The sequence below is a fragment of the Neltuma alba genome, unplaced genomic scaffold, assembly GCF_004799145.2.
Source record: "Neltuma alba isolate B1F8T4 unplaced genomic scaffold, ASM479914v2 tig00013636_pilon, whole genome shotgun sequence".
Taxonomy (NCBI): Eukaryota; Viridiplantae; Streptophyta; class Magnoliopsida; order Fabales; family Fabaceae; genus Neltuma; species Neltuma alba.
This window is the reverse complement of record NW_021637820.1, coordinates 47860-71310: the sequence shown is the minus strand read 5'-3', so window position 1 is coordinate 71310 and position 23451 is coordinate 47860. Positions and strand designations below refer to the sequence as shown.

Below are 23451 nucleotides of genomic sequence, written 5' to 3'. Positions count from 1 at the left end.
TTACATTTAAGAACGAGAGGGAGATTATAGTTGATGCTTATAACAAGGGATGGATGGAGTATTTTTATTTTTCAGAATCTATAACCAAAGGATTCTTTGTTTTTGTAAGGGTAATAACACAACACAATGCCTTGCATATGACAATGCTTAACTTTCCAGTTGATTACCTCCCCTAAAACATTAATCATTAATCAATATATAATAAAATTTGTAGTGACTTTCATTATTCACAGATTATAAAAAAAAAGTGTGCTCCATCCTTCATACTTTGCTTTATTTTTCAAATTTTACGCAATGTAAAAAAACATGTCCAGTTTAATAATGAAGACCGTTAATTTTCAAGAAAAATATAATCTTTTACCCAAAAAAATTAAATGGGTTGTGAAAAGAGGAGGCCCAACGTGATAAAGCAGCGGGACGGGGAAGGGGAGGAGGATAAGGTGAAGCCACTGGTTCTCTGTGTCGTTGAATTTCAATTTTCAACACAGAAATCGGACAATGTCTACTTCTTCACTTTCCTTCCTTCATTGTGCATTAGCTTCTTCCCACCAATCATGGATGGGCCCCAAGTTAATGGCATCTCCCGCTTCCATTTCGAGGCCATTCTCGAACCCCTGTTCTTCGTCGTCTCTTGTGGTGGAAGCCAAGACCAGGACCAGAGGAGAGGATAGGACTGCCCGCCATATTCGAGTCAGAAAGAAGGTGATGTTCAAGCTTTCTTCCCTTTTTTACTTTGGATTTCTGAAAGAAGCTAATAAATTACACAAACAGATTTGCAATATGAGCATCTAGTTTCTATCCAGCCGTTCCCCATATATATATATATATATATCCATATATATATATAATTTCCTTGAGAAAAAAGGCAGGAAGAATGAGGATGAGGAAAGAAAGACTGTAAAGCAAGCAATCGTGCAGGCTCCTTCAAATTCTTGGGTCACAAAAGGTGTAAATTACAGAATTTGGTTTAACGAAATACTGATACTGCAGAGTTAAACAAAAATGCAATAAATAATTTATGTATTAAAAAAACTTCTGGAAGCCCTTGTGAAGGTTACTCTTGTTTACATTGAACCTTTTTGTTGTTTTGGTCATCGTCATTTCTTTAGCTTTTGGTATATGGGACTAACTTGGCAACTGGCATTTTCCCGTGCTAGTAAATCAGGCTATATTAAATGAATGTTGCTGTCATTAAGAATGCAATGCGTATCTATTATGGAATTCATTTTCATGCTTCTCAGGTCGAAGGAACACCCGAAAGACCAAGATTGTCTGTCTTCCGGTCCAACAAGCATCTCTACGTCCAGGTGATTGATGACACTAAGATGCACACACTTGCATCAGCTTCAACGATGCAGAAGCCAGTTTCTGAAGAGTTTAATTACACCTCTGGTCCCACAATTGTAAGTTTTTGAAGGCTTTTATATGCTATGAGTACTTGTTAATTTTTGTCCATTGTTTTGTATGGTGCTGATTCAAATAACTAGTGTCTTGCTAACATAAAGTTAACACATATAGAGGGACAGAAGTTTAGGAATCAGTCACAGATTCTTGATATCAAGTTGGAACCATATCCGCTTTATATTATCCTCTGTCTTCAGCATGACCAGGAGAAAGCTTCTGTTCACAAACCCCCCCCGGGGGGGAAGTGATGTAGCAAATCTGCATTACTATTGCAAATTGTTGTTCCACCCATTTATTTGTATTCTCTCTCTCTTTCTCTCTAAGCCAAAAGCTTCTTCTTGGATATGTTTTGTACATTCTTACACATTAACAATAAAATTGTGAAGAAGGAAAAACTTCTTGGGCTTATAGAATCTGCATATTCGTGCGTTCTCTCTGTAACTATTGTAAGTCTAGTTCTTTTGTGCTTCAAGGCAAGGTTTGACAGCAAAGCTCTCCGCCATTACTTACTAACTTTTTTGGCAATCCAAGGTGAGGTGATGTGGAGTCACTACGCATGAAGTGGATGCCCTTTCTCAATGTCATTACTTTAACAATTTTTGTTTGTTCATTTTAATACACAAAATTCAGTAGAGTTATTCTGGTATAGAAGGAAGAAATATTATTTGTTCAAGATCATCTCTATTTGATGTGAAGATATATATGCATTAAGTTTGCAACTGATCTTCATGTTTCCATGTTTTTCCGTTTCCCTTTAATTCCATGTAAATGTTTCAGTAGCAACCAGGAGAGAAGATAATTCATATAGAAGGTGAAGCAAACTCTTCAATCCTTATATTCCACAATGTACCTTAGAAAATAACAAGTAAATAGTCACCTGATAATATCTATTATTAGCTGGCTTTTCTGTTGTTACTTGAGAATCTTCTCAATGAGCAGCTTCCATATTTTTGTATGCCACAATTATTTGTTTTTTGGCTTGTGATCCCCCCCCCCCCCCCAAAAAGAAAAAACAAAACAAAAGAAAGAAAAGAAAAGAAAAGAAATCTTCCCAAAAGAAAAAACAAAACAAAAGAAAGAAAAGAAAAGAAAAGAAATCTTCCTTACCCGCTGTATCTGCTTTCTTTCCTTATTATTCTCAATCACTAAACGCTGGTCCTGAATCTTTTAGGCTTATGGTTTCAGGAAGTAGCCAAGAGGGTTGGTGAACTCATTGCAAAGTCCTGTCTGGAGAAGGGAATCACAAAGGTGGCTTTTGACCGAGGTGGTTACCCGTACCATGGCCGTGTCCAAGCAATTGCTGATGCAGCCCGGGAACATGGCCTGGAGTTCTAAATTAGTAGCTCCCTACCTTGTTTCATGTTTAAGTTTGTAAACTGAGTTCATCAATTTTTTTTGTAACTCATGCTCTCTTTTCTGGTACTAGCTTCAATGATTCCATTGCTTTTATTCATCTAGTCAATACCTTTATCAGTTGAAGAATTTGTCTTTACTGGTAGCGTATCATGAGAATGCGTGCTAAAGTTATATCAAACTCTACAGTTGAAGACAATTAAAGGAACTGTGTCCTTTAGAAATACACTGAAGGGAAAATAAGGACAGGGGTGATATGCAGCGTTTTTGTTCCTTTCTTTTTCCCTTTTCAGTCTGCAGGGCCATTCCAGAGGAAGCAAACATTGCAAATTACAAATTTATGAGAAGGATGTGAAGCAATAGCAGGAAGAGACTTGTAAGCATCCTGCCATTAAATGATCTTAAAGTAGTTAGGTAATCATTAAGGTTGATACAAAACACTGAATCTACAAAATCTTGAGATCAATTTGTAGGCCAGCTGTATATGAATTCCCAGTACCTCGTTTGTCCATTTAAACCATAAATGCCTTCAGCTGATATAAGCCATGCACATCCGGTGTGACACCTGACAATGTCTGCCAAAGTTATAAGCATCAAAATGGTACTGCTGAACATTTTCCCACTCCAAATCACAGAAAAACAGTGTGGTACCAGTCACATTGTCAGAGAAGTCCCAGCCAAATTCATCTCCATCTTCTATGTTATGTACACCCAGATCATCATCTTTGGATTGGCAATGCAGGGTCATGTTCTTTCCAGATCCTAAGCTGTTCTTGATGCGTACATGCTTACTACCTGCAGTAACTGGTATGAACAAGCTTATTATCATCATCATCAGTATTGCCGGATGACTAATCTTCTCTGAACCTTCCATAATATCTGCTTCTATCTAGATCACCGTTTTTGCTCTGTTAATTCACAAGATGATAGAGGCTGTTACTTGATCCCCAGTTGCTGCGCCATTCTATGTGATTATAGAGTTTTCTGTTTGAAGGTTTTACAAGGTTGTGATATTGCCCGTCATGATAAAATTGAGGCATTAAAATGGAGATTTCTATGACATGAAATTGTTGTGGTTTCCGAAGGATATTCTGCTACCTCACCATTTTGTTGGTTTGCACACTTTTGTTCGACAGAACATCTCGTAATTATCAGCGTAGCAGAAACGGTAAAACAAAACGTAATAGGTTCGCTTGTTTTTCTCTTTTATTGGTCTCTTTTTGTGTCTAAATATATTGCTAGTTTACCATGCTTTGCATCAGAAATAAATGTTTGGCTAATCAAGATAATTGAGAAGAATTAGCTGAAATGACGACCAACAAAGATATTAATCGGAATGTCGCGATCAGAGATAACAGAAGGGACGGTAGGTTTTCGAATTAAGCAACTTTTGAGGGCAGTTGAGAGACATGATCTGCGCGATGAGGGTGACGTATACGAGGAAACACGAGCAGGATAATGTCAATTCCCAATAAGCTCTGATTATTTAAATTACAATTTTTATTTGAGGATTATCAGTCATTTATTTCTTCATTTACAGCTTTTTTGGCTTTTAATTTTGTTTCTTTTGTCAGAGAGATCCTAATGAAATTTGAGCAAATTATATTTAGTTTAGGGAAAATGGCAAAAAAAAGTTGTCGAAATAGAAAAATTGTAAATTAGGATCTATGACAATATTAATATGGGTTTTGACAATAATTTTTATGAACGGATCCTTGTGTGTACTTTTTTTTTGCAATTTTCCTTTTTTTTTTTTTGCTACAAAAAGTTTAGGTGAGTTGGGTCCCGGGAGCTCACCAAGGCCAGGGCATGCCTCCAGGCTCAAAGAGCGCTTACAGAAGTACTACAGATCGCCCACCAACAAGATTTTCACATCGGCAGCGGGATTCGAACTCACGACCTTGTGGGTTATGAGACGATTCCTTACCAACTGGATCAACTTTTGTTGGTTCCTTTTAGTTAGTTTACTTGTGAATGTTTTTGTTGTCAAAATCACGACCGAGGCTTTTTCATAAAGTCTCTCAAAAATTGGATTGTGCTTGGGCTTTGGAGGTTAATTATGCATTAAACAGACCTGTAAGTCCAAAATGGTACGAATTGGCCCAAATAAGGAGTTGGGTCGGGTTGTGAATGGGAGCGGGTAATTCTGGAACCGCGGAAATCACCAGAAGAATAAAGAACGAAGACGACGAAACGTTGAGCCGTAAACAAACAAATACAGCTTACAAAAACTCCGATTCGATGGTTCAGGGTGCGTTAGGTGTCTGTCGCGGCAGTACCATATGCTACTGGTCTCTCGGCGGCGGCTGCGCCGGAGCTCGGAGACTTCAGCTCCAAGTGTCACCTCTGAACTGCATTCCATATGCTGCTGGCAGCTTTGCAGCAGCAGCTGCTCCCTCTGATCGCTTCTCTCTGCTATCTCTCTCTGTGGGTTCGGTTTACTTGGGGAACAGGTGGAATCAGAGGCATTTGTGCTCTGCTGTTGCCTCTTCCGACTCTAAGGCCTCGATTCTCTCTAATTTGGAAGCCAATCAACCAGATTTGGACTTAGATACAACTGGTGGTGCTGGAGACGGGTTTGGCGACAGGAATGACGGTGGTGGTGGTGGAGGAGGAGATGGTGGCGACGGTAATGGAGGCAGCGCTGATGATGACAAAGGTGAGGAGGGTTCAAGCGGAGACGAAAAGAAGGCGGGGTTATCAATGTCTCAGAAAGTTACTCTAGGATATGCGGCGCTAGTTGGAGGTAATCGCCTTATTTTTGGCGGCTTCCTGTACCCTCTGCGTTGCAAGACTGCGATTTTTTCATTTATTGCTTTTGATAACAAGACTGGCCTAAACGTTGAGATACTCCTTTGGAAGGAAGAATGATGCATGAGTTTTATCCCCCTGTTTTCCTTCCAGTATTGTTTCTCAGCTAATGATGCTTGGTGGCATCCAGTTTACCTTAGAAAGGTTGTAATGGGCTCTGGAGATTCGGTCAAAGGTGTTTAAATAATGCTTCATTTGGATCTGCTCCCTAGTCACTTATACGCTAGTATTTACACTTGCTGGGTTTAAGGATATGCTTAAAACCCGCGAAGTTAATTTGATAAAAAAGTTGTAGTTTGGTATAGGGGCAAATCAATTCGAATCTAGATTGCTTTCCATCAAAGTTTTAGTTTGATTGTATCCATGCGTACAGATGCATATATTAAACATGACAGGACATAATACTATATGACGTCTTAAGATACTAGAGGACACTTAAAAATTTGTTGCCTCCTTGTGCCTGTGTTGGTGTTCATGCTTCCTAATTCTCTGCATTTAAGAAGTCGATTTTCTAATATACTGATGTTGGTACTTCTGTACCATTCTACCAATACCACTTAAGTTCTGACAGCAATGTTTTCCCCAGAACAAAAATGTTGAGGTGAATTGGGTTGTAACTTATTAGGGCCATGGCAAGCTTCAGTATTCAAAAGGTGCTTATATTGGTTTTGGAAACCTATTAGAGCCATGGCAAGCCTCACTGTTCAAAGAGTGATTATAAAGTAGTGTACAAATTATCCACCAATAAGGTCATCATGTTGGCAATAAGATTTTGACCCATATTTTTATGGGGAATGGACCAAGTCCTCACACACTGGACCAACATTTATTGGCCTAGACAAAGTAATTTTGACAGTAGATACATTTAAAATTTCATGTGATACCTCTGAATAACTGGAAGTGCATTGCATGTCGATTAGTTCATCAATATCAGATCTTTGAATAATTTGCAGCGTTTGTCGCATCCCAGACAATTATTTTATTGTGTTAAAGTCTCTGTAGTTCTTAACTAATCCATATTTTGGTCACCAGCAATGTCTGTCTGTTGAACTAGACCATGAGTATGCATTTTCTTATTCTTTTCCCAGTTTTGTATGGATTCTAATCTTGTTTATGTGGGGATTTTGGCAGCTGGTGGTTTAATTGGCTTTTTGAAGAGCGGCAGCCTGAAATCACTGTTGGCAGGCGGATTATCTGCTATGCTGCTGTATTATGTTTTTACAGAGCTGCCTGTAAGACCAGTTTTTGCATCATCTCTTGGGCTTGGTAAGTGATTAGTTTCTCAATACATATTCCACTGCAGTTTCAATTTTCTTAACCATGATCAAATGTGATTGGCAATAGTGCACTTTGTTGAGTTAGTAATTTCCCTAGTTGGGTGGGATACATTTGTGACATTGATACGCTTTAATTTTGACCTCTGGCATGATTAGAGTTTAAGGATTTTTACCCTGAAACCGTTGTCATACATGGATTTATTTTCTGCCAGGCATCTCAGCTGCGCTTCTGGTGGTGATGGGTTCTCGTTTCAAGAGATCGGGGAAGATTTTTCCTGCAGGTGTTGTATCACTTGTGTCTTTTGTAATGACCGGGGGTTACCTTCATGGAATTCTACGCAGTGTGCATTAGAATGTAAATAATGGAGATGAGGCTGTAGGTAAACTTCGTTGAAAACTCATCCCCTCTGGTAATAAAATGTGTTTTGAAATATAGTCTTTGTTGTGAAACAAGGATGTCATTTTGAACTTATTTTGGACCTCTGTTTCCTACTTCTTATCCCTCCGCTATTGGAAGAAAGTAACATATGCTTAGTTTGGGGGTTGTATTTGAACACGGTGTCCATATGTGCATATAACAATTACAGTTTTCTGCAGGATATTTAGCCATTGATCTCATTTTAAAAGCATCTGTAGTATTACTAAGAAAAGCAGGTTGGGTAAGGACTGGAGGAGCACTAAATATGAAATGTTTTTCAAGCAAGTGCCGACATTGATGGCATGGCTGCAATTGAAAAGAATATGAGGAGCCGACTGTTGCGCCCTTGAAAACCAAGGTTAAAAACTTCAACAGAAACCAAAAATTTTTTTTTTTAAAAAAAAAAACTTGGCTGAAAAGAGATAATAGACCCTCTAGACGGTTGTTTACTTGTACACTTCCTCATTAGCTTTGGAAGAGAGACATGCAACTTCTGATGTTCAACGTTAATAAGAGAGAGAAATTGACAATGTGTTGAACTTGCATCTTTAATTTTTTTTTTCCCCAGAGAAGAATACCTTCTTGTTTGTACTAACAACGCGAAAATTGAGGTTGATTGAAATATGCATGAGGGGGGCTCTTGAATGATCCATTTATTTAACCTGTCATTTTTCTAGAATATTTTATCACGCACTTGTAGGTGAACAGGGTCATGTATATAGATCAAAAAATTAAACGGGATTTGATTTTATTTCTGTTGAGAAAAATATATGGGTTTAAAATTTAAGGATAAGGAATTGCCGCAACGCCATTGTACTCTATCCATTAACGTCTCTTTTGTGGACTTTTCACATTCTTTGCTGAACAGTCCAGTCCATAACATAAAATCTACGCACGCACTATCGCACGAATTTAATCAAAATTTTATTTTATTAAGGGTGAACGAGTTTTCCACACCATCCATTGAAGCATCCTTGTTCTTTATTACTTGATCGGGCCAACATTAAATTAAAATAAAATAGTAAAGTGATGGGAAAATTAAGAGCGAGGGAAAGATTGAAGATGATGTTGATTGTCCTCAAAGATTCTTGAAGCGCCGGTTTGGTAAACCAACCCATTTTGATAATCATTCCCCTTGTACCTAATGAGTTGTTGACCATGCTCAACTAATTTTTCTAATCACCATTGCCTCTAAAATAATCTTTTAGTCATTGAAGAAAGTTGGTGTTATCATTTGCAGATTGCTTATGATTCCTTTGGAGTGGTTGGGAACATGGGGTTCTACAAATTAGGAGGAGCAAGAATTTGTCCATTCTAAACCTTAAAAATTCCAGTGAAATATGCTTCCATTATTATGAAGGAAAATTCATTTACAAGATGCCATGGATTTAATTAGTCGGTCATCCACGTCTCAACTAAGACTCACAAGGGGGGAAGACACCGTCCTCCTTCAGAACATGCCAAGAGTCAGATTCTTGGAAAATGGGCAAAATAAATTATAGGAATAAATTACAGTAATGATTAATGAAGTGAGCTGTGATCTGCCACAACAAAATCATATAATACTTCTTTCGTTTTTAATTACAAGAACTAGTTGATTAATTTAAAAAGATTAAGAAAAAAAGTTAAATTAATTATTTGTAATAAATAGATGTTGTCTTTAAAAAAATATCCTTGCTAATCAAATGTATTGATTAAAACTACCATTGTTAGAAGAATTAACTTGGAAAAAAAAGTATAAATATAATAGATAAAGTGAATTGGAGTGTTATATTTAAAACCAAAATAAAAATCAAACAAGATTTTATATTAAGAACCGGAAATAGTATTAATTTAGATAATTCTCAAAAAATGAGCATATTTAAATTCTTTACATCCAAAATACTCCCATTCTCATTTAAAACTTTTAATAAGCCAATCCACTTTTGTCCCGAGAAACAAGAGAGATAAATATTTGGAAAGAAGAAATACTGCAGAGGAATCATAAAAACAAACGCCACAATATGAACATGACATATAATTAATTGTCCAGAAACACAACATTGTCCAAGAATAACAATTAAGATGGATGTTCTGAACATAGAGAACAGACACCATTGTAGACTTTCAAGTCACATTCACCGACCCTTTTCAGGTTCAGCAGTTAGGTTACATGTATACTGAAGACTGAACAAAAAACCATATCACAAATTCAGAGTCATTAAAGTCATTAAACTTTTACATGCAAACATATTGAGGTTCTTCTACACACCAGAATAATTTTAGCCATTAAGTAGAAACAACTCTCGAAACTTAAGATGCAGTGATACTAGGTTGAAGCTCCTCCTCTGAGTGTTTGAAGGAGGCCAGATCAGGTGCATTATCAGCACTGCAGCTGTTCTCTGTGTTTTCAGACGCTTTGGTTCTTGCTGGAGACGCATATGGGGCTCTGCTCCCCAACCTGTAGGAAAAATAAAGAAGCCCATTAGGGAACCAGTAAATGACCAATTAATTGGCCAAAAGTGTACTCTTGGTTTTGTCCCTTAACTTTGAATGAAGTTTCTACTTTGTCTCTTAAATTTTTCTGGATTTCAATTTTGTCTTTAATCTTTTCAAGTATTGTCAGTGTTTTCCCTTAGACCCAACTAAGAGAATCACACGAAGGAACAATGCGATGCATCATTCTGTGTACAGGATATTCCTTGCAGACTCTCACAGAATCACATCTAGGAGAACATTGAAATTGACAATTCTTCAGAAAAACAAATGATGAGACTGGAATTGAACAAAAATTAAGGGACAAAACAAAGTCAGAGATATATAACCCACACAATAATCTAGCCAGAGAGACTTTTGCATGCAACACATCCCCACAAGCACTACAGATATGCAACAAGCACATGATAGATGAACTCACAAGAACAAACCAACCAAACATGGCAGATATAGTACCTATCTCGTCGCTTCTCAAGAAAGCGCTGCAGTGACTGTCTGCGTGCAATTGGAAATTCTGAACAGAGATATCATCCAAAAGGAACAAAGAGATTGGAATTATTAGTAAATTTGAATACCAGACAACAAATACGGGGGCTAAGTTGATAAGAACACATCACACAACAAAAGATGACAAGCTCATTCAAGAAGTCATCATCTAAATGTAGTTCAACAAGGGGAAGAGTGCCACCTTGCAACCCACAAATGGAACTCTTCTGCGCAGGAAAACATAGAGGTTTTGGTGAAGCCACATTATTAGGAGTTCCCTGTGGAGAAGATGGCCTTGAGGGAATGGGTGAAGTAAAGGAGGATTGCATTCCACTCTTCATGTCAGCAGACTTAGCAGCAGAAGCAGCAATACGTATTATCTCATGTACCTGTTCATGAAACAGGGGTAACAAAAATATCAAATGAAGAACTGGAATGAGGTACAGCAGTAGCAAAGTTCCTTTATGACATCTAAGTTTCAGAAAGGGGCTACCTTTTCTGCAGGAATTCCATCATAGACACAAACATTCCCATTAAAGAAGATGGTGAGCTGAGTTGCATTCGGTCCAGATGCTGGCATTGACCTAAAATATCAACAGAAAAAGTAGTAAACATGAAACAAGTGATGACACATGCATGCAACAAAGTAAGCTAGACATTAATTGGAATTAGAATTCTTTCAGAATCAGTGATGCACAAGACTAGCAGTTTTCCTAGATTTCAAGAGTCATTACCTTGATATGTATTTAGAAGAGTCTCAAGATTTGGGTGTGAAGTGAGATAAGAAGTTTCCACAATTTCATACAAGTCCGGATAACAATTTGTCAAAGGGTCCAAAAAATGGATTGCAAATTGATATCACGTGATTACGAAATATTGATTCTTTAATGCATTGTCCTTCAAAGGAATATCAAAGCAGTGGCATCCTTTTATATCACTTATGCCCTTTATTCTGGCATACACATTTATCTAAGCATTAAAAGCATTTCCTCACAAAAAAATGGATATGCAAGATGCATCTCATTGACCATGGCAACCGTCGTCATATCTGTGACTTTAAAAAGGTATGATTTCATCCCTGAGGCCGATGTGTTAAGTTTATATTTATCTTGTAACAAAACTTGAATTCTAACTAAGCTGCTGAACAGAATACATAATAAAAACTCTTTATGTGCAGGTAGCGCTCATATGAGCTATTTATATTGGCAATCCTCCATGACATCCACGCTAATTGAAGTGCTATTAGTTCAAGCATTTTGTTCCATTGGTGAAAGGCAATCCAAGGAATCATGAGCAGCGTTGTTTTAAAAGGATTTAAGTTGCTCTTTGTCCTTTCAATTAATGTACTGCATATCTGCGTAAGGTAAAAACTTAGCTTTGTTAAGTTGGTATTTGGTAAATTAAATGAGTTTTAAGTCACGGCTTCATGATTCAGGTACAGTCTGTAAAATAATTCCCTGTTAAGAGAAAATCCTTTTCATGAACAGCTTTTTCCTTGATCTAGGATCGGGAACACACGAAATGCATTTAAAACCTTGATCTGAAGCAAACTTGAGGCACAGGCTACAAAAATGAGCACTTCGTTTACCATAACCCCAAATTATCTCTTTCTTTCTATTCTTATTGCTTCTAATGTTGTATTTTTATCCCCTCTCAGCACACCTGAAGCCATAAATTAAATTATTTTCCAGACATAAATATTCGTCCGTGATTTCTGTGTCCTAAAAACAGTTAAAGTACCCAAAGGCACACCGTTTAGCTTAACACAGCACTGGCATTAGGAGGCCCTTAAAGGCGCTAACTAAGAAACCATGGCTTATCTCGCATACGCGGCTTGACATCTGAAGGAACTGGAGAGTGTTAACTTCAATTATCGAGACCTAGTGGGTAAATAGCTCGCCGAGAAAACAACCAAACGCAGAAAGAGTCCAAGAAAAAGGGGTTCCGGGTAACTTCTAGCAGGTAGCGTATACATAAATAGAGAGGCACAATTATTCAAAAGGACAAAAAGGGAGACACAAAGCAGAACCAAAATAGAGAGAAACCTACCTGTTTGCAGAGAGTTGCTCCTTTCCCAGTAAATCTCCAGCAGATTCTTCAACTGCCTCTCCGTTACAAGCATCACCGTCAACATTTTTCCCAGGATTCGCAGTGAGGGGAGAAGCTTCTGGAACCAAGTCCTGGCCTTTCTCTCCTCCGGCTCCTTGCTCGGTCATGGGCTTCACCCCATCATCAGAGTCAAGCTTTCCCTCCATCTGGAAGATAATTGAACAGATCGATCCAAACGCTCCCGTAGATTTCAACCCCAACAACACCGGATTTGCAAGTGTTTGATATCTGGAAGCTTTTATGAAGCTGTTATTCCCTGTGGTGTTCAATTATCAGGAATTATAAATTCTTTGTGGAAACAATATTTCAATAAGCAACGTGTTTTTTGTGCTTCGATTTGTTATTTGTTTTCTTCTCCCTTGTCTGTCTCTCACATTGCCACATCTTTGACCTTTCCCTTCCGCCAATGGAAGCTTTTTCTCTTTGGCGCGGGACGCTGACACGTCAGCAAACTGTACCGAATCCAGAAATCACTATGCACAAGCAGTTGCGATGGCAGAAAAATTTACTCACTTTCCCTTTCTGCCCATCGGTTCCTCATTATTTCTCTCTTCTTTTTCCTTTTTTCCCTCCAAAAGAATATAACTCGTGGCTCCCACGGAATGATCTGAATGAAAGTGAGGCATCTAGTAATTTGATTAAAAAGTAATTACAAACGGGTTTTAATTAGAAATCAAGTATCTACCCCTGATTCTATTTACAAATACTAAGTATAATTTTACCCTTTAAACAGCTATTCTTAGAAAATATATTAAATTAGAGTAAAATTTAAAAAATAAAAAAAATTGAAATAGGGTTAATGAATTTTAAAATTGCGAGAATTTGAAAAAAAAATTGAATTTCAAAATTTTAAACCAATATTATTTACTACTCTTTAACAATAATTAATAGTATTTAAAAAGTAAATAACAACACTTTTTTTTGCTTAAGATTTAAAAATTTTAGATGCATTTTTAGGATTTTTTTCCTTTTAAATTTTTACCGATTTGAATAAAATATATTAGAAGTAATTTAAAAATAAAAAAAAGGACCAAAAGAGTAAATTGCTCTTTAATAAAATTTGTCAAGGTCACTGTACACTTCTTGAAAGGATTTCCCCTATGTTCCTTATCGCGACGCAGATTCAAACATTCCCGGATGCAGGGATAATGTATCATTTCCTTCACGAATTCGCATTTCCAATTATCATTACAAGCACCTAGCTATCCTCATGACTAATGGTATAACTTGCTTTTCACCCAGAGCCGAAGCGACAAAGGGAAGTAAGAAATATTACAATCACGCCAGCAAAGGAAGTCCTATCATATTTACAAAATGACATTCTATTCACGTAAGTTGCGAAGAAGAAGACTAATTTATTAGGAGACTACCCTTAAACTTAACGGCACTTCATTCTGACTCCTGCTAATCAGAATTCTTCGTAGGTAGTCATTTTTCAATAAAAACACTAATGTAATAAGCATAAACAAAAAAAAAGCTCAATCTCCCAAAAAAACTAGCCTATTAGAAAGAATAGCTCCTATCAAAGTTGGTCCAGTTAATAAGAAGTCGACTCATAACTCAAAAAGTCGTAAATTTTAATCTAATTGATTGTATGAGGATTTTTGTTGGTGGGTGATTCTAAGTATCTTGGTAAGTGTCATTTGAATTAGGAGATATACTTAGGTTCTTAATCCTTAAGAACTAACCCATCTAAATTCAACAAAAATAGAAGAAGAAGAAGAGTAACTTAGGCAATTTAGCATGGATTTGGATAATATTTGAAAAAAAAGAAGCATATTTAGTTATACAAAATAAATATATAAAAAACATTATTGTCCTATAAAATGTAAAAATGATTATTTTAGGAAATTCCAGACAGCGACGCCTATACCCAAAATAGCTTGACGCAAAACATGGATGACACGTGATATAAAATTTGTGATGAGATCCACTAAATATGAAGTGATAAACTTTGTACTTGCTACTGTGTTTAGGAAACAACTTATCACAAAATAAGTAGGAAAAATCTTTAAAAAGTGATGGTTGAATTTTAAAATTTTAAATCAGTATTAGTTACTATATTTATTAAAAAATGACTACATTAAAAAAAACAAATGATAACATATTTTTGTAATAATTCCTGATTTGAAATTTTTAAATTCAATAATTATTTTTTTTGAGATTTTTCCAAATAAGTATTCATCTGGATTTGTGTTAATTAATTAACCTTACTAAAAAACCAGGCCACTTTTACTTTCTCCCGTCTTTCCTTTTTAATGTCATTGTCGTCAACTTTAGCTTTAGGGCGTGTTTGGTTGGACCATGATTTGTAAAAATAATTTCATGACATACAAAATAAATATTAAAAAAATCTTATCTCAATTTATATAAAAATATTTTTTAAAAAGTACTCTTTGAAATCTTATCAACCAACCACTCTACCTGTTTTCTGATGGTTTATGTTCATGAGGAATCAAATCGCTGAGATCTTTTGTTGACCCAATAAAATCCTCAAAAATCTCCTGGGCTTGGAAATGACTTTGTTTTCTCAGGAGAGTGACTGATAATGACTAAACAATAAGTATACAAATGGCAAAATACCCACTTTTGGCGTTTCTGCCATTAAAAAAAAATCTGCAGACTAAAATACCCGACTTAAATAGAAGAATACAAAGACGGCTGATATATGTATATAAATAAACGAACAATACGTTAGGCTTGCTACACTACATTTCTTATCATAGGTGGAATATTGCATCAGATAAAACTAGTTATTTATGATGTTGGCCAAATAAATAATGTAGTTGGTTCAGTATTCCTTCTTGGTTATCCATCTCTTGCTAGTAAAATCAAATGAATAGGAAGAATTGTGCATGAACAAGTGCTGAGACGAATTAGATTCCTACAGTTATAGCGTAGTACTACTACTTGACTTATCCAGTTTGACTATGCCGTACTTGCAGAACACCAGCTTGAAGTGATTGTTTTTTTAGGGGTGTTCAAGGCCGGGCCATTCCGGTCGAGTCCGTTCCAGTCCAGACTTTATTGCGACGGGACAGGTCTGTCCTGAAATTTTTAGGGACGGGAAAAAAAGAGACAGGACAGGACACGGGACGAGATCGTCCCGTCCTGGCACAATCCGGTCCCTTTTATTTTTAAAATTTTTATCTTATTTATATAATATTATTTTTTATATATTTTTTTAAGATCTGAGACTATTGCATGGAACTATAGATATATTTATTCACAGATTTATATTTGTTGATGATTTGAGACTATTGATGATTAGAATCTATAACAAGTTTTATTGTGTTAAAAGCTTTTGTTTAGAGTTTTTAATGACTACTATATGTAATATTTTGAGCTTTTGTTTAAGGGTGCCTAAAAAAATAAAAAATAAAACAAAAATATGTTTTTACAATACCTAAGTCTAAAAAACTACAATTAGAAAAAAAAATAAATTTTATTAAAAAATTAAAAAATATATATATCGGGATGTCTGGTCCCGGTCTTGTCCCGACTGGGATCGAGACAATACCGGGATGGGATGGGATACATGATAGAAATTCTGTCCTGTTATTGGTTATCAGGACGGAATCGGAGTAGATCTGTCTCAGTCCCAATCTGTTTTGTGAATAGTCTTAGTTTTTTTCTTCAACAAAGGCATTTTTGTGAGAAAATATGTTCCCAGGAATACCCCGTCAAGTCCTGAGTACAATTCAAAGCTGCCATTCCTGTGAAGCATTTATTTGCATCACACAATGCAATCTATTTATTCATTCTCTTTCTTTCTAAGGGCAAATGAGGATAAAATGAGTTCAGATCACGAACCAGATAATTTATTGCAGGATATCGTCCCTAGGTCTTCATCCTCGGTATTTTTTTTATATAATCATATTATTTTGCTTGAAGCTATGTCTTGACAAAGATCAATATATATATTTATATATAATACGCAACAATTGAACCTAGAGACCGCGACAATTTTAAATGATATAATCATTTATTAGTTAGTGGTTGTTATTTGCTAAACTGTTTTTTTAGTTCTTCATGATTAAACTTGTAACTGAATCAATAAGCGCGTGTGAAAATAGTAGTTACGCTTTGATGGCATGATCATTTGTTATTCTATTAGCTATTACAATCAAGTAATTTTAGTCAGTGTTTATACTCCTCCGTCCTTATTATAGACCCAATTTGACTTTTTATTTGGTCCTAATTATAAGAATCCATTTTCTCTCTTATATTTATGCTTTTTTCCAAGATAATCCTTCTAATAATGATAGTTTTAGCCAATATACTTAATTAGCAAGAATATTTTAGGAATAACAATACTTATTTATTATAAATAACCAACTTAACTTACTTCCTTAATCTCCTCAAATAAGTCAATTGGGTCTTATAATTAGGACCGGAGGAGTATATGTTTTTTAGGATGTTTCCGGATGGAAATATATAGACATCCATAATCTAGTATTTCTGAAAATGAGAGTAGGGTTATACCTTCTAAAATGTATGTTTTATTTAACAGTTAGGCTTTCTAAGAAACTTTTTAAGCCTATCAGGATAATATAAACTTGTTACGAATTTATAATATTATGCAAAATTATGTATTTGGTATTACCTTGTTAGTTGATTATATTGTATCATATTTTATGATATATTTTAGATAATTTAGATTGAATTTATAATTTTGAATTGATTTATATAATTATGACATATTTTTAGTCTTACTTAAAGGCCCAGGTTTAAGCCTCTTTGAAATTTATAAAAACATAAGTTTTTTTAGTAGGTTTTTGTGGTACCTCACTTTTGTATGGGCCTGATGGCTTGAAAAAAAGTTATAAAATATCACCCTCGGCCGACTTCTTATAAAAAAGAGCCTGTCTGTCTATTAGCCTGGCCTGTTTTTAGCTACTGAAGTACTGATGGCAGTGAAACCATTTTACGACCTCCTCAGAAATGATGAGTTTATAGTTTAAATTCTGCTGTTAATATGAGAATTTTTGTTGAGGTGATTTTTGAAATCTGTGATTCAACTGACTAAATTTTTTTGTAACAAAAAAATTTCTGTTGTGCAAGAAAGGAAAAAAAGTAAGCGTTTTAACTATGTTGGCCAGAGTAATTTATTTAGGATCAAGCTGCATCCAACACTTTAAAATATTTTTCGGGTACATTCAGTATTCTAAAATATTTTATGGTGTATCCAATACCCTAAAATATTTTTTTAGATGTATCCAATACCCTAAAGTATTTTGTAGTACATCTAGCATTTTAAAGTATTTTTTTAGGTGCGTCCAACAGTCAAAATATTTTTTTGATGTATCTAGCACCAAGGCAAAAAAAGTACTTCAGAGTGATGGACATCCCTAAAAAATATTTTAGGGTGCTGGATGCATCACAAAATATTTTAAGATATTAGATGCACCCCATAAAATATTTCAGGGCGTTGGATGCAACTTAACCCATTTATTTATTATAATTTATCTATTTTTTTGAAAAATAGATTTGTTGTCAAATGGACCCTGTCCCTAATCCAGCGCAGGGTACCGAATATCAGCACCTTCTGCTCCTCATCGATCTTCGAAGTAATTAAGTGATCAATTTTCTGTTTCAGACATTGAAGTTGCAATTTTTCACTAAGGAGAAAAAAGTAAGGAAGAAACCCATTTGACGAAGATAAGAAAATGTCAGTGGAACCTCCCCAATTCCAAGAATCAGCGCGCTGCGATGTCTGCAATTGCAGCTTCAACACCTTCAGGCGACGGGTACCTCTCTCCTTCCTCCCAACCCATCCCCTAATAAAGAATTCCTGGCTATTGATCATTTTAGTCATGCGTATAACTATTCGCTGCTTCATTTTATATTTGTAAATTTGGAATTTGGGTAAAGATCGTGTTTTGTGCTATTTAGATAAACGAAGACCAGGTGTGCTGATGTGATCTTGCTAACATGTAATCTATCACATATAAGTGGTCATGAGATTCAGTGTCTTGCGAAAAGTATTGAAATGATTTAAATTAATATGATCTTCCATTAGGATAAGAGGATTGATGTAGCAGAAGTAAAGTGGCTTTATTTTATGGTTTTGAGATACTTATAATTATAATGTAATTTAGTAATAACAGCAGATTGGAAGGAATTCATAGATTCTGTAGAAAATCTTATGGACTGAACTGGCTCATGATTAGGGTGAGCCAGCTTAGACTGTTCTGTCCTGCCCAGTGACTGAAAATGTGATTTTAGTAAATCCCACCTGTAGTAGCCACTATTGGGAAACCATGAAGCTGCTTTTACTTTAATGCCAAATTATGATGTGATAACAATGGGAACTAAAAATTGTGCTAGTATGTTTGGAAATGGGACTAAAAGTTTGCGAAGGGGACTCATTCCCCTTCAAATTATCTTTTCATTTTACTGTTACGATTTAAAAATTTATATCTGTAAGATCTGCATGCAGCACCACTGTAGATGCTGTGGGAGAACATTGTGCCATGAACATTCATCCAATCAAATGGTATCCCCCCCCCCCTTTCCTCTTGTTTAATAGTTATGCAGATTGTTTTATTGGTGGTTGAACTTTATTCAAAGATATCTTTATTTGTAGGCTTTACCTCAGTTTGGCATTTACTCGAATGTCAGAGTATGCGCTGATTGTTTCAACAATTCGGGGTAAATTACTTTCTGTTGAACATCATATCTTGTTACATTTGTTGAAGTAGCATCTGATTTCTAAGCTAGCTATCCTGCTGTTTTTATATAATACATTCTAACTATGCTAGGATGATTTAGAAGGTTTCCTTCAGTTGAGCGTCTAATATGAATACCTTGTACTTTTTTATATCTTATTCCCTCCCTCATTTGATGGAAAATCAAATTCACAAAATCTTTGAATGAGAGACAAAGCTCTGTATATATTTATGCGTGCAGATAAGAATTAAAAGCTTCAGAATTCTTTTAAAATTATGTTGTTTAGCCATCACTGCATGCCTAGGCTTAATGCTTGATCCACCAATTGAATGTGGAGCAGAGTGCTCAATGTGCAATACATTAATTGGTATAGAATACTGGCATATTCTCTAATTTATGCCTTGTCAAATGGAGAATGGTATCATTCTAAAGACGCACTAGAAACTGTTTGAGATATTGTTAAATAAATTTTGGTCCTTCACTCAGCAACTTAACATTTGTGTTAAAATGGTTTTTTTAACCCCGAGTGAGAGAAGAATTCTTTCCTCACATTTTTATGTGGGGGATGTGCTTGCAGTAAGGGCAATATATTGAAGGAACTTTTTGTTTGTTGAGTAAGCATCTATTGTGAGCTCTCATCTGCATGCATCCAAACACTCCTGTAGCTTTTTTTTTTTTTTTCCGGGGATGAGTGGCCTAGCTAAACTAGCACTGCTTTTTATCAACGGCTCAAGAAAGTTTACCTGTGCGTTGATTAGTTTCTTCTTGCCAATGTGAATAGTTTTAAGCACTTCATGTTACCCATGGCTAGTTTAATTTTGTACCAACTGTAGATAATATTATTCGTGGAACAAAAATAAGACTTTTCAAAATATAATTATGGGGCCTGTTGGGAAATCATTCAACGAAGCCAAAGATCTTACTCGATGTTAGAGCTAACAGCTTTAAACTTTGGTTATAGATTGGTCTCAAGAGTAAATAACAGTAGTAAGTCGTCTAGCTTGATGGTGTGAGGTGGAGTTATTGGCAGATTTTTTTTTTTTAATAATTATCATTGACCTATGGCTATGTTTCTTGTCTTCTCTGAAAAATTTGGCTTGGCCGTACTTAGTCTTTTATGATATTGCTATCTGTTAAGGTATCAACAATAAATCATGTCTTTTGTTTGGGTCAGATCGGGGAAGCCTGACCCACAGGTTTCTTCAGATGGAACACATACCATTACAAATGCATTTTCCAAACTAGACATTGATGCGCATGTAAATTCAAAGATCGCACCAACAGCAGAGAGTAAGGTTGCAGTAGGTATTAAAGAGTGTAAATGTGGAATGCCTCTTTGCATTTGTGAAGCTCCAGCCCCTTCTTCTGATGAACAGCCCCAGCAGGTAATAGACTTCTATCATCATAAGGTGCATATATCATTTGGTGCAGTCATGTGCTCATTGGTTTCTTTTTTCTCTTTAGCACAAGAAAAAAATCACTCCAGTCATAACACCTCCATCAAACCCTAAACCAAAGAAGTCAGATGTTCCTAAAAGTAGAAGCTCTACATCAAACAGCAAGTTTAGGTGGGTATTGATTGTTAGATCTCTGTTATGACGATGTTACTTTTAGTATCTACTTAAAGACCAACATTATTCTTTTGCATATGTTGATTACTGCCTGGTTTTATCATTAGTTAAATTCAGTCTAGAAGAAAAGAGAGGAGCTTCTTATCTTGAAAGCTTTAACTTACAAATTTACAATATATTTTCCTCCAAGATATCTAAGCCCTAGTAGTCGAGTACCAGAGCATTATGTACAACTTCTTGATATGGTTTATTTTTGTGCTATACCTGCAAAGGTGCCACTCTTTGATGCCTGTTTTTTCAAGATATCTTATATTCATAAAGAAGCCATTATTTTCAGTATTTTTTTGCTCATAAACTGGGTTTCACAAAATCTGTACCCAATTATGCTCTCCGATAGTTTGTGTTATCATTATTTGATGTTCGTTATGCAAACTACAGTTCTTTCAATCTTGGTCATGTTTCCCGTGGTGCCTCTGACAGTTCCCTGATGGACTATGAAGCTACCGGAGAGGTATCATATCTTTACATAGATTTATGCAATATTCAAGGCCCCATTGCCTGAAGATCCTAGTTTTATCAAATTGCATACTAATTGCATTTTGTGTTCTCAGGGTTTGAGAGAAGCAATAAAAAATGGTGATGCTGCTTCTGTTAGGAAACTTCTAAATCAGGTCACCCCCCCCCCCCAAAAAGAAAAAAAAAAAACCATTTGGTTTAAAAAGAAAAAGAGTTTACGCTTTTTTAGCTTTTTTCTAGAATCAGTATTTATATGAGTTTTAATGTGTGCAGGGCGTGGATGCAAATTACAGGGACAAGCAAGGACTGTCTTTATTGCATTTGGTATTTCTCTCTTTCTATAGGCACGCACGCATGCTGAACCAGCATTTGGATCTGATTGCATAAACATAACTATATATTGTTTTATTTTGCCGACAAACATAATTATATTTTTTAATCACATATAATTCTTACTTATTTCAACGTTTTCTGAAGGCTGCTGTCTTCAATCAGACTGATATAGTTTTCATTCTCATGGATGCTGGGGCAAGCTTAGAATACAAGAATGCACAAGGCAATTAAATCCTTTCTCTTCTTAGGGTTCAGCCATTTAAAGTGTTGTTATGACAGTAGGCCTAACTAATTACTTGTTATTCAGGAGAAACACCATTGGATTGCGCACCGGCTACCTTGCAATACAAAATGCAGAAGAAGATGGAAGAGAGCAAGGCAACGGATGCTCAAAGCAAATGATAAACATGTCACTTCCCTAATTTACTTATGCTTGGGCTTGGGGAGGCCAAAGCAAGCATGACACAACACCAGCGTCCCAGACTCCTTTCTTTTGCCCAACAATACATTTTGGCTTCTTTATAATGCAAAAAAGTGTTTATTTCCTTTCTTTTGCAATGACATGGCTTGGTATGAAACGAAGAACGTAAAGGATATATAGAACACATCTTTTTGCACCTCAGAATCTTCTGAACTGCTCCATATAGTTCAGTGTATGACCGTTGATGAGCATGTTGGCTTTCTCACGCTGACAGCATATAACTCGCTCTCATTTCTTTGTTAACTCTCTGTTTGGAGGTGTCAAGGAGAATGAAATACTGAACAAAGATTAATTTCCGATGCAGTCTCTTGCCATGATATTGATTGTTGCGTGGGTGGAACGAAACGACTAGTCCTTATCTGTGAGCTTGGCTGACCTAGATCTGAATTCGAAATTCCAATGTATCTTTAATAGTGCTGCTTTCAAGAAAGTCTCTTGGCTCTTTATTATTTGTTTACTTGAATCCCTTAACGCATGATAGTTGAAAAGAAACGCGGATAATTCTCTTCAGCCTGGGCCTGGATATGAATAATTTTTATATTAATACTCCTCTGGTCCTTAGCTATTTTCATCACCCATCAATATCAATCAATAGTTAATACTACCTCCAGTCTTTAATATAAGATGTTGTTTGACTTTTATTTTAGTTTTAAATATAAGACCTCAATTTATTTTGTCTATCATATATATGCATTTTTTCCAAAATAGTTTTTCTAATAATGATAGTTTTAGCCAATGCACTTTATTAACAAAGATATTTTAGAAAAGACAATACATATTTATTACAAATAACTAACTTAACTTCTTTCTTTGATTTACTCAAATTAGTTAACTAGCTCTTATAATTAAAACTGAAGGTAGTGTTATACTGCAATTTTTATGCAAGCGTGTTGCTGAAATTTTAAATCACCACCTCCCGTTATCATGTTTGCTACTATGTACATATTGAAGCCATCCGCAGATGCAACCATGTGCAATATGCTCAACAATTTAAAACATATGATGCCCAAAATACTTAAAAGAGCAAAATATCACTAATATGAAAAGAAGCAGTGTCGTTCACAATTTTGGCGAAAAATACCTCTCATAAAAGAGTGTAGTTATCCATTTCAAATTGAGCTTTATAAGTAATTTATAGTCAAATCACTTGATCACCCAGATTAGCAAATACAATAAGCAAGTCATGCATCCTAACAACAATTATTCACAAGCCTAATCGCATAATTTAGCTTTCTATAAAATTTATGTATTAGTAGAAAAATGTGTTTGTTTTTTTAATAGAAGATGACTTATAAATAGTACAAATTTTATTTTTTTTATTTGCATCAGTAATTCAGTATTGATAAGCTTTGAATTTTACACACCTATTTACATCATTTCTTACAAACTAAGCTAGTTTTTTTTTCTTGCTTTTTAACTTATTTATCTATTTTTTGGCCAACATTTTAGCTCTTCTTTTTGTTGGGTGCACATTTTAACTCGTTTATCTAAATTCCTCGAAGTTGACCATGAAGGCCGAAACGATTGAAAAAACAGCTCAGACGA

The 23451-nt window shown here is 35.6% G+C and overlaps 4 protein-coding genes across 6 annotated transcripts; 3 read left to right on the top strand and 1 right to left on the bottom strand.

Annotated features, from left to right (window-relative positions):
- Positions 1-417: 417 nt before the first annotated feature.
- On the top strand, positions 418-2981 carry LOC114738612 (50S ribosomal protein L18, chloroplastic-like). Its single transcript, XM_028926683.1, has 3 exons — positions 418-702; positions 1242-1403; positions 2590-2981. The coding sequence occupies exons 1-3, from the start codon at positions 499-501 to the stop codon at positions 2737-2739; spliced, it is 516 nt and encodes a 171-aa protein (XP_028782516.1). The 5' UTR covers positions 418-498; the 3' UTR covers positions 2740-2981.
- Positions 2982-4867: 1886 nt separating this feature from the next.
- On the top strand, positions 4868-7441 carry LOC114738606 (protein FATTY ACID EXPORT 2, chloroplastic-like). Its single transcript, XM_028926674.1, has 3 exons — positions 4868-5503; positions 6700-6834; positions 7058-7441. Exons 1-3 carry the CDS (start codon positions 4888-4890, stop codon positions 7195-7197), a joined length of 891 nt encoding a protein of 296 aa, XP_028782507.1. The 5' UTR covers positions 4868-4887; the 3' UTR covers positions 7198-7441.
- A 1806-nt stretch (positions 7442-9247) lies between these two features.
- On the bottom strand, positions 9248-12633 carry LOC114738602 (protein TIFY 3B-like). Its single transcript, XM_028926670.1, has 5 exons — positions 12274-12633; positions 10718-10808; positions 10427-10613; positions 10195-10252; positions 9248-9703 (listed from the first exon to the last, which is right to left on the bottom strand). Exons 1-5 carry the CDS (start codon positions 12477-12479, stop codon positions 9556-9558), a joined length of 690 nt encoding a protein of 229 aa, XP_028782503.1. The 5' UTR covers positions 12480-12633; the 3' UTR covers positions 9248-9555.
- A 5215-nt stretch (positions 12634-17848) lies between these two features.
- Positions 17849-22047, top strand: LOC114738601 (vacuolar protein sorting-associated protein 27-like). Of its 3 annotated transcripts, none has more exons than XM_028926668.1 (10): positions 17849-18083; positions 18776-18832; positions 18923-18987; positions 20180-20390; positions 20479-20573; positions 21015-21087; positions 21188-21247; positions 21366-21416; positions 21570-21648; positions 21733-22047. In XM_028926668.1, exons 1-10 carry the CDS (start codon positions 18003-18005, stop codon positions 21825-21827), a joined length of 867 nt encoding a protein of 288 aa, XP_028782501.1. In that variant the 5' UTR covers positions 17849-18002; the 3' UTR covers positions 21828-22047. The 3 variants fall into 3 exon arrangements, with proteins under 3 accessions (XP_028782501.1, XP_028782500.1, XP_028782499.1); XM_028926667.1 differs by having other exon boundaries at positions 17850-18083; positions 20476-20573; XM_028926666.1 differs by having other exon boundaries at positions 17850-18083; positions 20470-20573.
- The last annotated feature ends 1404 nt before the right edge of the window (positions 22048-23451 follow it).